The sequence below is a fragment of the Mytilus trossulus genome, chromosome 10 (genome assembly GCF_036588685.1).
Source record: "Mytilus trossulus isolate FHL-02 chromosome 10, PNRI_Mtr1.1.1.hap1, whole genome shotgun sequence".
In the NCBI taxonomy this organism is placed as follows: Eukaryota; Metazoa; Mollusca; class Bivalvia; order Mytilida; family Mytilidae; genus Mytilus; species Mytilus trossulus.
In genome coordinates this window covers 6652874-6667360 of record NC_086382.1, presented here as the reverse complement: position 1 = coordinate 6667360, position 14487 = coordinate 6652874, and the positions used below count along the sequence as shown (strand labels likewise).

The 14487-nt window shown below is 34.2% G+C and overlaps 1 protein-coding gene across 1 annotated transcript; it reads left to right on the top strand.

Annotated features, from left to right (window-relative positions):
* The first annotated feature begins 8188 nt into the window (after positions 1-8188).
* On the top strand, positions 8189-9289 carry LOC134686677 (uncharacterized). The gene has a single exon (XM_063546352.1). The coding sequence runs from the start codon at positions 8189-8191 to the stop codon at positions 9287-9289; it is 1101 nt and encodes a 366-aa protein (XP_063402422.1).
* Positions 9290-14487: the final 5198 nt, after the last annotated feature.

Here is a 14487-nt window from a genome sequence, read left to right as displayed (position 1 = left end):
AGTCTTTAATGACCTGACAACAGTATCGTAACTATATCCCTTCTTAATATGTCTATTCAAAGGTTTTGTTAGTTTTTGACGTGAATACTGACACCTTTGTGCTTTATAAAGAATGTTTCCATAAAAAAATGGATGTGAAATACCTGAACGTATAAGAAGTCTGCATGTTGAGCCATATTTACGAATGATGTCCTTATGCCGATGATAAAATTTAGTAAATGTTTTGACTAGTTTGTGATATCGAAAACCCCGGTGTAATAATTTTTCAGTAATACATAAATTTCTCTCGTTAAAATCTAAAACATTGTTACATACACGAGCGAATCGTACAAGTTGAGATATATAAACACCGTAAGATGGTGACAAGGGAACGTCACCTTCTAAAAATGGATAATTAACGATAGGAAGTGAAAAATCATCTCTTTTATCATTAATTTTAGTATTCAGCTTTCCGTTAGTGATATAGATATCAAGATCGAGGAAAGGGCAGTGGTCATTGTTAGTATTAGATTTATTTAAAGTAAGTTCAACAGGATAAATTTCTTTAATATACATACGGAAGTAGTCATTATTGAGAGCCAACATATCATCCAAATATCTAAAAGTATTATTAAATTTGTGTATCAGATGTTGTTTCGATGGTTCTTTGCTTATTTTTGTCGTAAACTGTTACTCATAGCAATACAAAAACAGGTCCGCAATAAGTGGTGTACAGTTAGTCCCCAATGTAATTCCGATTACCTGACGATATACGGAATCCCAAAAGCGGACAAAAATGTTATCTAGTAAAATTTCAAGGGCATTTATAGTATCAAAGCATGTCCAATTGACAAAGTTTTTTGTTTATTGCTACTAAAAAATTACCTAAAAGAGTTTGAACATATATATTCACATTCTGACTTTTTAAATGCCCATTTATTTAGGTGTGTAAAGTTTTTCTTTATGAGAATGCGAGGCAATGTGGTATACAGAGTAGAAAAATCAAAACTTTGAACAGATTCAAAATCACCAATATAAGCATGCAATTTACCAAGTACTTCCAAAATACATTTTTCAACTAGATACCCCAATGATGATTGTGACTAAGTTTGGTTAAATTTGGCTCCGTAGTTTCAGAGAAGAAGATTTTTGTAAAAGATAACAAAATTTACGAAAAATTGTTAAAAAAATACTATAAAGGACAATAACTCCTTAAGGAATCAACTGACCATTTTGGTCGAGTTGACTTATTTGTAGATCTTACTTTGCTGTACATTATTGCTGTTTACAGTTTATCTCTATCTATAATAATATTCAAGATAATAACAAAAAACGACAAAATTTCCTTAAAAATACCAATTCTGGGGCAGTAACCTAACAACGGGTTGTCCGATTCACCTGAAAATTGCAGAGCAGATAGATCTTGACCTGATGAACAATTTTACCTCTGTCAGATTTGCTGTAAATGCTTTGGTTTTTAGAGTTATAAGCCAAAATCTACATTTTACTCTATGTTCTATTTTTAGCCATGGCGGCCATCTTGGTTGGTTGGACGGATCGCCGGACTCATTTGTAATCTAAATACCATTATAATGATTGTGGCCAAGTTTGGCGAAATTTGGCCCAGTAGTTTCAGAGGAGAAGATTTTTGTAAAAGTTTACAGACGACGGACGACGGACGACAAGTGATGAAAAGACGCACTTGGCCCTTTGGGCCAGGTGAGCTAAAAATACTAACTAAACTTATGACGTTATGAAATATTCCTTTTGCATTTATCTTTGTAATGTTTTCAAATAGAGTGATATTTGAGACATTGTCCTTGTTCCTGTTTTCGTAAATGTTTGATAAAATCAAAATTCTAAGTTTTTGCGTCCACCGAATACTATTTTTATTGGTCAAGAAATTGTATTAGTGATTTACATAAAGAGAAACATTACCAACCGGAGAAAAGCACCTAATTGCCAATGAATCAATCAGTCAGTATCAGAAAGGCATAAGGACTCCTGCGACGTTTGTAAAAGACCAGGGGCTAAATGGAAATGTGAAGATATCGATGTATTTATGTGTAATGTCTGCACAGAAAAAGTTCAAGGCAAATTGAAATGTTCTGAAGGCTATGTAGTAGCTTTGAGTCATGATATGCAGGATACTCTTGCGGATTCGAACGAAGTGCCGTCTGAGATAATTCCTTCTGTTCTCAATTCGTGTACAACTTCCGTGCAGACAGTTTCTTACTTGTCATGTTCAAATGATGAAATAGTATGATATATTCTCTACACTTTATAAACTAACGGAATGTGTATATATTAAAGGGAAGATACTGAAAGCATCATTAAAGGTGCTACAAACTTATCCACTTCCAATGTTGAACTTTACCTTGAACAGGAACGACAAAGTAATTTTTACTAATATATCTTCTGAAACGGAAAGTCCTATTCGTATGATTTCATCTTCAGATGAAATAAGAACTGTCATGAACCCTAACCGCATGCAAATAACTGCTCTACATGTAAACAATTATAACGAACTGGTGCTTAGTTTACGAGTACAAGGACTAGCATTTCCAGTACGTGATTTGTCCGTGCGCAAAATTGCAATATTTAGTAGTGACTATCGACGCCCAATTAATTTAGAAACGGATACAAAAGGAAGAAATTTGTTTTCTTATCCTTCTTTCATCAGAACTGATTCTGAAAACGTTTTATATGTAGCTGATTTGGACACATTAGACTTTACGGGAAGGCTTCTTGCGGTAAATAGAACTGAGCGCTTGAAATTTACATAAAAAGGACCACCTAGTTTAGGTGTATTCTGTCCGCATTCATTCGCTATGACACCGATAGACAACATCGTACTGCTGGACAATCTTAACAATTCTTTACATGTATTGAATCCAAATGGAATTCTCCTGGCTTTACAGTCTCTTGTCAAGTTAAATATAGGAATAGCAAGTGCATTGTGTATTGACAATGTAGAACATTTATTAATAGGCTGTAGAGGAGAGGATGGTCAAACTGGAAAAAATTATGTCCTGAAGATTGCAGATCGTTTCATGTGATACATAGACTTTAAATGATTAATTTTGATAACATTTTTACCTATTATGTCTGTTTGTTTTGTTCACACGTCGATGTCAATACATAAGGAATTTTATACGACTGTCATACTAGTGAGAGGGTAAGCTAGCTTTAAAACCAGGTATAATCCACAATTTTTCTACATAAAAAGATGTCTATACCAAGTCAGAAATATGACAGTTGTTGTTCATTCGTTTGATGTGTTTGTGATTTTGCCATTATATGAGGGACTTTTCGTTTTGAATTTTCCTCGGAGTTCAGTAGTTTTTATTTTACTTTTTGCAAAGGATTTCATAGATATGGATTGTTTTAAATAACACAAACGATACTAATTTTACTGCACAAGATTAGCAGTCGACAATTAATATCTTTTCAGTGATGCTCGAGATAAAACTATTTAAATAGTCGAACTTAATCAAACTCTTGTGTATTTGTTCTTGCGTGTGTTGATACAACATACACATGTCGTGTAAAGCTAAATGACAAACAATATTTCAATACAATATTTAAGGTTCTCAAGGTATTGGAAGACCTGTAAATGGGGGTTTAAAGAAATGGGAATTCAGACAAATGTAAAACAACTGTATGTATAAAGGAAGTGCATTAGAAATTTGAAGAGAAAACAAAACAAAACACAATAAAACAGAAGAGAAATGGACAGTAGAAAGAGAAAACTACCCGTATAGAAACTTGTATCTCATTTAATGTATGCATCAATGATTTATCGACGTTCAAAACTTAAGAATCTATTAAGTAGGTGCAAATTAAACAAACAAACATAACATTAGGGAATCACATCAACTTAAAGGTATAAAAAGAGAGAAACCGGGTATGTCGACAGATTAAAGATCTCCTGCTATGCATACATCTGCTTCTCTGCATTCAGGCAAAATGACACAATCGGAAATATGCTAAACACGGGCTAGAGTTTCTCGAATTTCCTTGAAGCTATTTTTTTTATCTTGGGAATAACACTCATTTTTGGTTGTTAAGTTCTGAAGCCTTGGCTTTCCTACCCGCAGCTTATTTATAATTTTATTCTCTTCAGTTGGGATAGAAAAATACACACATAAAGTTAGTTTTATTAACATTTAAAATCCTTGCTCAGGGGCGGATCCAGACATTTAAAAAAAAAGGGGGGGGGGTTCCAACCCAGGACAAAGGGGGTTCCAACTATACGTCCCCATTCAAATGCATTGAGCTGCCAAAAAAAAGGGGGTTCCAACCCCCGGACCCCCTGGATCCGCCAATGTTGCTTGTCGTATCATGTATTTCCTTTATTTTTTGGTTCAATTCAGTGGTCATGCTATTGATAACTTGACAGTGCCGGTGTTTAGCTTACCTGATCTATAGATGAATGGCATCGTCGTCCATCCGTCTCTCCGTCGCCGTAAACGTTGTCTTCAGTGAAACACCTGAACCCAATGTTAACAAACTTTTTCAAAATGTTCATCAAGAAAATTAGTTTTAAAATATTACATTCGTTAACAAACAAGAAAGACTTAGAAATAGAAAATATTTGTAGACAGGCATAAGGGTGTAGGCGCCAATATTCTTAAAGGTGTCTCGTGCATTGTGTGAGCCTTTGAGTTCTTGTACAGTCGCAAAAAAGCATCAAGTGAAGTATTTTCAATTCACTTTCATATGTATTGAGGGTGTCCTATCACTAAACAATCAAAATTTTAAAGATTGCATACAGCATTGTAAAATTAAACCAGAAGTGCTACTAACATCTGTTTGTATTGCTCACAGATTGTTGTCAATATGATATAATTCTATGCAACTGACATACCAGTGAGAGTTATAGCTAGTTATAAAATAAAGATTAATCCAACATGATCTACATACGGAAATGTTTGCACCAAGTCAGGAATATGACGGTAGTTTTCGTTTCGTTTGGTGTGTTTCCTTATTTAAAATTTACATTTGAGAAGGGACTTTGCGTTTTAAATTTCCCGCTAAGTTTGGTATGTTGGTTAATAGTAATTTCCTTTTTTACAACTGCCGAATATGCGCGGATCACTCTTTGCACCTAATGAAGTGCACGAGACAGATTGTCACGCTGGGAAGTTTGTAAGAAGGATAAGTCCGTAGTGATTTCCTCAAAAACATCGCGGATTACTCCAAAAATAGTTTGTAAACATTGTGTGGAATAGATTCCTTTAAGGCATTATTAAATAAAAGTAATATATGATGGTATCATGTCTAACGTATGACACATTCCACCAACTGAGAGGATTTTGACTGTAGTATTATATGATATTTACAAAAATCTGAATGTTAATCAGAGATGCATTTCGATAAGATATGATTAACAACAATATAGAAAAAAAGAAATATTCATTTGACCATCTAGGTCAAAGTAGTAGGTTCAGTAAGACCCCTTTTTGGCCCCAAATATAGCAATTTTACAAAATTGTTGAAATAAAAACTTTCAGTTATTTTTTGGAAGGTATAATGCCTCTTCTACAGAGGTATGGGCTGTTTTTGGCATTACAATGCACATATATCGGGTACTTGCATCATTAAGTCATGCTAAATTACTGAAATCTTCACAATTTCAGCATTTTAGTTAAATTTTAGAAGGTTTCCGTCTTAAATGAAAGTGGCCGCATTCGTGTTCATCCTTGATATTGAAATGTAAGTTGTGTTTTATGATAATACATAAAATATATACAGGTCGAGGATGAACACGGATGCGGCCACATTCATAAAACCATATGAAAAGTGAAAGTGTTTAGCAGATTAGATTGATTTTTCATATTCAAGCTAGAATTGGAGCGTTTTTAATGAGTGAATCAGATAAAATATTTCACAAAAAATAATTGAATCAATTGAAATAGACATTAAAGTTTTTAAAAAGTGTCCAAAATTTTTCGTCAGATGGACTTGAAATTTGAGGCCAAAACCGGCCCTTACCGGACCTACTCCTTTTCAAAATGTTCCGTAACATGTAGCAGTATATTCGTATGAACCTCAATTTGATAAACGATTAAGGTCTCCATCAGTGTATTTATATTTATCCTGCAATTGGGTGTCTATACAGTATTGGCTTTGCTCATTGATGAAGGCCGTACGGTGACCTATAGTTGTTAATGTCTGTGTCATTTTTGTATTTTGTGGACAGTTGTCTCATTGACAATCATACAACATCTTCTTTTTTTATATTTAGCCATGGATTACACCAGTCTGTATCATAGTACATTATGAGATAATCGTTCCATTGGTTTGGAAGGGGTCCTACCATTTGTCCCATTCAAATGCATTGATTGTCCAAAAATTAAAGTGGGTAACCCCCGAAACTCCCTTTCCCCCAAATATAGCTCTGGGTGGACTCGTTTCTGGAATGGAATCCTGGTAATAGTAGGAGTTAGGTTGGAGGGAATTTGAGAGTGAGGCTTGAACCAGGTGACGAGGGTAGAAAAAAAAGGGGCAGCAAGTGGGAATCATCCTATGTGCACCATTAACAAGGATCAGTGTATTAATTAAGTCACTTTATTAAATTTAATAGTAAAAGACATATTTTGTATTTCACTCTAGGGAAATTTTAATTAGACAAAATAATATATATATCAACATCTTTTGTGCAATTTCATATATGTATATATATAGTTGGTGTACTGGTGTACTGTGTGTAGAAGGTATCCTTTGTTGTACCACGCGTAACACGTTGTGGGTGACATGGAAATACCGGGCGTCCGTCCAACTGTCCGTCCGGACGTCTCTCTGTGTATCCCTCCATCTGTCCTTCTGGACGTCTGTTTGTCTATCCCTCCATCTGTCCGTCCGATCTTGTCCTCTCACGGGTACAATTATTGCCAGTATAAAACTTACACTATAGGTTAATATCAGCTCTATCTCGGACAAGTTCAATGATGGATGATCGACATTTTTTTAAAAGAGTTAAGGCCCTTGGAAATATGGGAAATTGCCTATTTAGCACTTTCGCAGGTACAATTCGTGCGAGCTTATAAACTTATTATATAGGTTAATATCAGCGACTTCTCATACAAGTTCTAAAATGGTGGGCGATTGACATTTTTAGAAAGATGTATGCCCTTTGGAAACATTAAATAAGTGCAACGCGGAAGATATTGGAACTATGTTCTTTATTATTCTGTGGTTTATATATTGTAATGAACTAAATAAATATATTGCCATATGTGTGGGAAGTTTTTGCTAGCCATACGACCAGGTTCAACCCACTATGTTTTATGAATATATGGCAGTTGTCATTTAACATGTTAAATACATTTATTTGGGAAATTATTTTTGTAGCAGTTCAGAGATTATGTTATGCAGTTGTTTTTTTCTCTAGTGATTCATGTGTTTCCTTCGATTTTCATTTGTGACATGGATCTGTTTTCGCTAAATTGATTTATAACTATTGAACAGCGTTATACTACTGTTGCCTAAATGTATCCATGGTTAAGATACAACATTACAAAAGAGGGGTTCCTTTAGGGTTGCACTATTTGGCTTAAAAACAAACTCAAGCTTTACCATATCAGGTGATTTTGGTTAAAAACAGTTGGTACTACATGCAAGTAACTGCGTAAATATTAACATAAGAACACATCAGTATCTTTTTTAGCAGTATAGACGTATAGCAAATCTAAAAGGAGAAAAAAGTATATTATTGTTTCAAACTACAAGCTGCCCCCAAGACAACCTTCAAATACATTTTGAGAGAAAATAAAGGTCCTTGTTTCACAAAGATAAATGATGAAACTTTACTAGAAGAATCTTTATTTGGTAACATTTACTGCGGCACGATCATCTATACATATGAATACATATTCTGTGTCTCCACAAAAACAAAACCAACCTGTTGAATTCAACTAAACAGTTGGTGTGAATCTTTAGTCTTTTAACAGCACAAAACAAAAGTTCGCATGTCGATTAAACATATCAAAACATCTCAAATAGCAACCTTGTACATGCAATATTAAAAATATACAACAAATGTGCTGACTAATATTTTTTTTAAACAAAGTAAAAAAAGGAATGTTCATAAGCAGATCTATATTTAACTTGTAACGTGATTTACGTTCAGTGACCCATAAAGTTGAATGTCAACCATGACAACAATTAAGGAAGTATAAATATATGTCAACCCACCTTTTTTGCGATGGCTGAATCGGCTAAATCCTTCAGTATTGCAAAGGCACAAGTACCAGTTTCTTGTCACTTTTGCAACGGATTAGGGACCAAATGGAAATGTGAAGAGTGCGATGTTTTTATGTGTAGTTCATGCAAAGAGAAAGTTCATGGAAAATTGAAATCTTCTCAAAGCCATGAAGTAATTTCGATTTATGATACTTCAAGGGAAATACTCGCTTCAAATGAAGTTGCATCTGATATAGTTACTTCAGTTTTCAATTCATATACAACTTCTGTACCAGCAGTTTCGTGTTTGTTATGCTCAAATGATGACATAGTTTACATTCTTTACAACCCCAAACCAGCGGAATGTAAATTTATTAAAGGGAAACTACTGAAAGCATCTATTAGGATACTTGAAACTTACACCCTACCAATGTTTGACTTTGCATTGAATAGGGACGACGAAGTACTTTTTACTAATATATCTGCTGAAGCAGAAAGCCCTGTTCGTATGATTTCATCAGGTGAAATCAGAACCGTGTTGGACCCCAAACCGATGCGATTAACTGCCATACATATAAACAGAGATAACGAATTGATATGTGGTCTACGAGAACAGGGTCCACCTTATCCCGTACATAATTTTTCCGTCCGTCAAATTGTAATATTTGGTAATGACAACCAACGAAAAATTACCTTAGAAAATGATACTAAGGGGAGAAAACTGTTAACTACCCCTGCTACCATCCGCACCGATTCACAAAATGTAATGTATGTAGCTGATTGGGAAGATAATTACCACTTTGGGGGGTTAGTAGCTGTAGACAGAACAGGACATTTAAAATTTTCGTACAGGGGACCCCCTGATATAGAAAAGATAAGACCGTCTGGTGTTGCTATTACACCAGCAGATAACATCCTCCTGATTGACGATTGGAACAATGCTTTACATGCTTTGAATACAAAGGGAATTCTACTGGCGTTACAGTTTCTTCACGACTTGAATATAGGATGTTCAAATGCAATATGTTTTGACAATGAGGGATTTTTGCTAATAGGGAGTTACAGAGTGGATGGTAAAAATGGGGAAATTCATGTCGTGAAGATAGCAGAGCGTTTCATGTGATAAAGAGACTGATAATGAGTGACTATTTCATAGCATGGACGTTTTATGAATAAACTTACCATAGATACCTGGATCGAAATTTTGTATAAAAAATGAGTAGGTCCGGTTAGACCCCTTTTTGGCCCCCACAAATAGTAGTTTTACAAAATTGTTAAACAGTAAACTTTTAGTTATTTATTGGAGAGTAGAATGCTTCTGCTACATAAATATGGGCATTTTTTTTTTACAATACAGTGCACAGATATCGGGTACTAGCACCATTTTGTCATAATAAATCACTGAAATCTTCACAATTCTAGCATTTTAGTTAAATTTTAGACGGTTTTCGTGAAAAACGAAAGTGGCGGCATTCGTATTCATCCTTAATATTAAAAAGTTGTATTTGATGATAATACTTAACATATTTAAAGGTTGAGGATGAACACGGATGCGGCCACTTTCATTTTTGACAAAAAAACATCTGAAAAGGGACATATTTAGGCATATTTTGTAGATTTTTCATATTTGAGCTTGAATCGGATCGTTTTTAATGACAAAATCAGTTATAATCTTTCACATAAACCAAAAGAATCAAACAAAATAGTCACTTAAGTGTTTAAAGAGTGGTAAAAATCTTTCGTCAGATGAACCTGAAATTTGAGGCCAAAATCGGTCTTTACCGGACCTACTCCTTTGCGTCAGACGCGCGCTTCGTCTACGAAAGACTCATCGGGTACGCTCGAATCAAACAAAGTTCAAAAGCCCAAATGAAGTACGAAGTTGAAGAGCATTCAGGACCAAACATTTCTAAAGTTTTGCCAACTACAGCTATAAGGTAACATAATCCTGCGGTAGAAAAGCCTATAGTATAAGTATTTCAAAAATTCAAAGTCAAAGTTTGAACTCAGCTTATCTATTATTATGACAATATCAACAATAATTCATGTCAACACAGAAGTGCTGACTATAATGAGCTGATGATACATTCGGGGAATAAAAACTCTACCAGCAGGTGCATAGACTCATTGGATGTTAATCATGTAAATAAACTCATCATAGATACCAGGATTGAAATTTTATATTTGCGCCAGACGCTCTAATCCAGTCCTGCATACGGAAACTTATAATTATATAAATAAAATATATTAATTACTTTGTTTAATTAAGAAACGCATACATATCTTGCAGAGCTTCTTGTTAAACAGTACTTTCGTAACGCCGTGTTGGGCCTGGTCACTCTTCGATTGACTTTTGTAAATATTTTTCACACCAGGGCACTTATCAGGAGTACACCAATCTTTACTTAGATCAATAGTTACAGAGCTCAATGTGTGCGCTTCAAGGTTCTGAAAATAATTTGGCCTTTGATAAACGGATATAAAGTTGCATACGCACGAAGAATGCCAAAAAAGCCGGAATTTTGAGTATCAATTTATCAAAAAAGGTATACATACGAAGGACATCGCTAACTTGAATCAAAATTATGTTTGAAGTATTTAATTGTCTAAAAATCCACATTTATTCGTGTTATGTAGTAATATCCATCGACGCCAAATTTAGAATATACACTTTAAATTTCCATTTTGTATCCCAATACCTTTAGACAGCTACATGTACCCATTAATTACTTTTTATATTTGATGGAAATATGTACAATTGAATTCAAACACTATTTTTCAGCTTTTTACTTTCTTTATAGATCTTCATACAACAGGGAACATGTCACGTAGAGCATCATTACAAACAATTCATAAAAGCAATATACAAATGTCAAGCCGAGGTACTGCTATACCTGGAAAAGTATTCAGTGAAATATAAGACGTCTGAAGTGATAAAGGAGATAGGGATCGAAATTTAAAAAAAAATCTAACTAGTTTAGCCCCGCCACATTTTGTATATACGTGCCTGAGTCAAGATAGAAGCCTGAATATCATTTTCAAAATTTTTGCAGAATGCTACAAAGTAAAGTCGTTTGTTGCTGTGTAACATATTTGCTTTTCGTTCATTATCAAGTTTGTACATAAATCAAACCGTTAGATTTTTTCGTTTGAATTGTTACAATACATTTGTCATTTCGGGCCTTTTATAGCTTACTATGCGGTTTGGGCCACAGGCAATTGTTTCTATCCATTGGAAGAACCACTATCAACGTATATGTACGTAAATATACGTTGATAGTGGTTCTTCCAATGGATAGAAACAAGTGCCTGTGGTTTGTGCTTTGTTCAGTGTCGAAAGGCCTATAGTGGTGACCTATAGTTGTTAAGGATTATGTACCTTTCTGTTGATTCAATGCTAAACATGTGGCAATTTTATAGAAAATTCACAGCCTTTATCCTTGTACTATTATATTTGGCAATTTGATGACTGATATATATATATAGGATAATTGCATGTAGTGCTAGCATTGGTTTCCTAAAAACAAGTTTATTAATGTAGTTATTGGTTAAAACAAATAAAAAGATGGACCAAATCAAGTACACCTTTAAGGGTGCGCTCGACTTTAGTGACTCAGCACGAGGTATTTTTGAATTTACAGGTTGGTTGTAAAAAATAATCACTAGCACACCATAGAAAAGCAAGTGATTTATCTATGTTTCAAAATTTATTACAACCAGATGCTCCGCAGGACGCAGCTTTATACGACCGCAGAGGTTGAACCCGGAACGGTTGGGGCAAGTATGGACACAACATTCAAGCTGGATTCAGCTCTAAATTTGGATTGTGATTAAATAGTTGACACAGCATAGGTTTCTGACACAGAATGAATTTGGTACAATGAACTTAAAATTTTTGTTTTGCCTTTGAGCAATTCACTATGCTGTTGAATATTAATCCTCTCAACAAAAAATTTGAAGAAATTTTCTTTTTATTTATGAAATTTCAAATGAGAAAAATTGAACCCCCCTCCCCCCCCCCCCCCAATTTTTTTTTCACATCCCCCTATCCTTTATTCCAAAACTGATCTCAATTCAAATTTCTAATGGAGTTTGCAACAATAATTACTCATTTAAATACATCATAAAATATTAAAATGTAAAAAAGTGCTTGTTATCACTGAATGGTAAAGATTGTTTTAATTTATCCGTTGGTAGTAAAAGTGAATATACATTGTATATTGTATAAAACAATGATTTAAGTTGATTCAACTACCTATTCTGGACAAAGAAAGATAACTCCAATTGAAATTATTGCTATTGCACAATATTGTGCAATTAGATATTTCTTGCTATTGCGCAATACTGTGCAATTGAAAATACTTGCTATTGCACAATACTGTGCAATTGAAGATTTCTTGCTATTGTGCAATACTGTGCAATTGAAAAATTCTTGCTATTGCACAATACTGTGCAATTGAAGATTGCTTGTTATTGCTGAGTACTGTGCAATTGAAAATTTCTTGCTATTGCACAATACTTAATATAATAATTTTAGATCCTGATTTGGACCAACTTGAAAACTGGGCCCATAATCAAAAATCTGAGTACATGTTTGGATTCAGCATATCAAAGAACCCCAAGAATTCAATTTTTGTTAAAATCAAACTAAGTTTAATTTTGGACCCTTTGGACTTTAGTGTAGACCAATTTGAAAACAGGACCAAAATTAAGAATCTACATACACAGTTAGATTTGGCATATCAAAGAACCCCATTTATTCAATTTTTGATGAAATCAAACAAAGTTTGATTTTGGACCCCAATTTGGACCAACTTGAAAACTGGGCCAATAATAAAAAATCTAAGTACATTTTTAGATTCAGCATATCAAAGAACTCCAAGGATTCAATTTTTGTCAAAATCAAACAAGTTTAATTTTGGACCCTTTGGACCTTAATGTAGACCAATTTGAAAACGGGACCAAAAATTAAAAATCCACATACACAGTTAGATTCGGCATATCAAAGAACCCCAATAATTCAATTTTTGATGAAATCAAACAAAGTTTAGTTTTGGACCATTTGGGCCCCTTACTCCTAAACTGTTGGGACCAAAACTCCCAAAATCAATACCAACCTTCCTTTTGTGGTCATAAACCTTGTGTTTAAATTTCATAGATTTCTATTAACTTATACTAACGTTATGGTGCGAAAACCAAGAAAATGCTTATTTAGGCCCTTTTTGGCCCCTAATTCCTAAACTGTTAGAACCCAAACTTCCAAAATCAATCCCAACCTTCATTTTGTGGTCATAAACCTTGTGTCAAAATTTCATAGATTTCTATTTACTTAAACTAAAGTTACTGCGTTAAAAACAAGAAAATGCTTATTAAGGCCCTTTTTGGCCCCTAATTCCTAAAATGTTGGGATCAAAACTCCCAAAATCAATCCCAACCTTCCTTTTGTGGTCATAAACCTTGTGTTAAAATTTCATAGATTTCTATTCACTTTTACTAAAGTTAGAGTGCGAAAACTAAAAGTATTCGGACGACGACGACGACGACGCCAACGTGATAGCAATATACGACGAAAATTTTTTCAAATTTTGCGGTCGTATAAAAATCTCTGTATTGAAGGCTGTGGATTTTCTATAAAAATCTTGGTTTATTTGCCATTATTTGCCATTATTCTTCATTGTAAAAATGTTCAGCAAAGTAAGATCTACTAATAATTAAGTCAACAGGTCCAAAATGGTCAGTTGACCTGTTTAGGAGTTATTGCCCTTTATAGTCAAATTTTAACCATTTTTCGTAAATCTTAGTAATCTTTTACAAAAATCTTCTTCTCTGAAACTACTTAGCCAAATTAAACCATACTTGGCCACAATCATCATTGGGGTGTTCAGTTTAAAAATTGTGTCCGGTGACCCTGCCAACCAACCAAGATGGCCGCCATGGCTAAAAATAGAACAGAGGGGTAAAATGCAGTTTTTGGCTTATAACTCAAAAACCAAAGCATTTAGAGAAAATCTGACGGAGAGTTAAATTGTTTATCAGATCAAGATCTATCTGCTTCAATATTTTCACATGAATTGTACAACTGGTTGTTAGGTTGCTGCCCCTGAATTGGTAATTTTAAGGAAATTTTGCCGTTTTTGGTTATTATCTTGAATATTATTATAGATAGAGATAAACTGTAAACAGCAATAATTTACAGCAAAGTTAGACCTAAAAATATTCAACACGACCAAAATATTCAATTGCAGGGGCGGATCCAGGATTTTGGAAAGGGGGGGCGAAGATTTTTGATTTCGCCGAGCGGAGCGAGGCGAAAAAATTTTG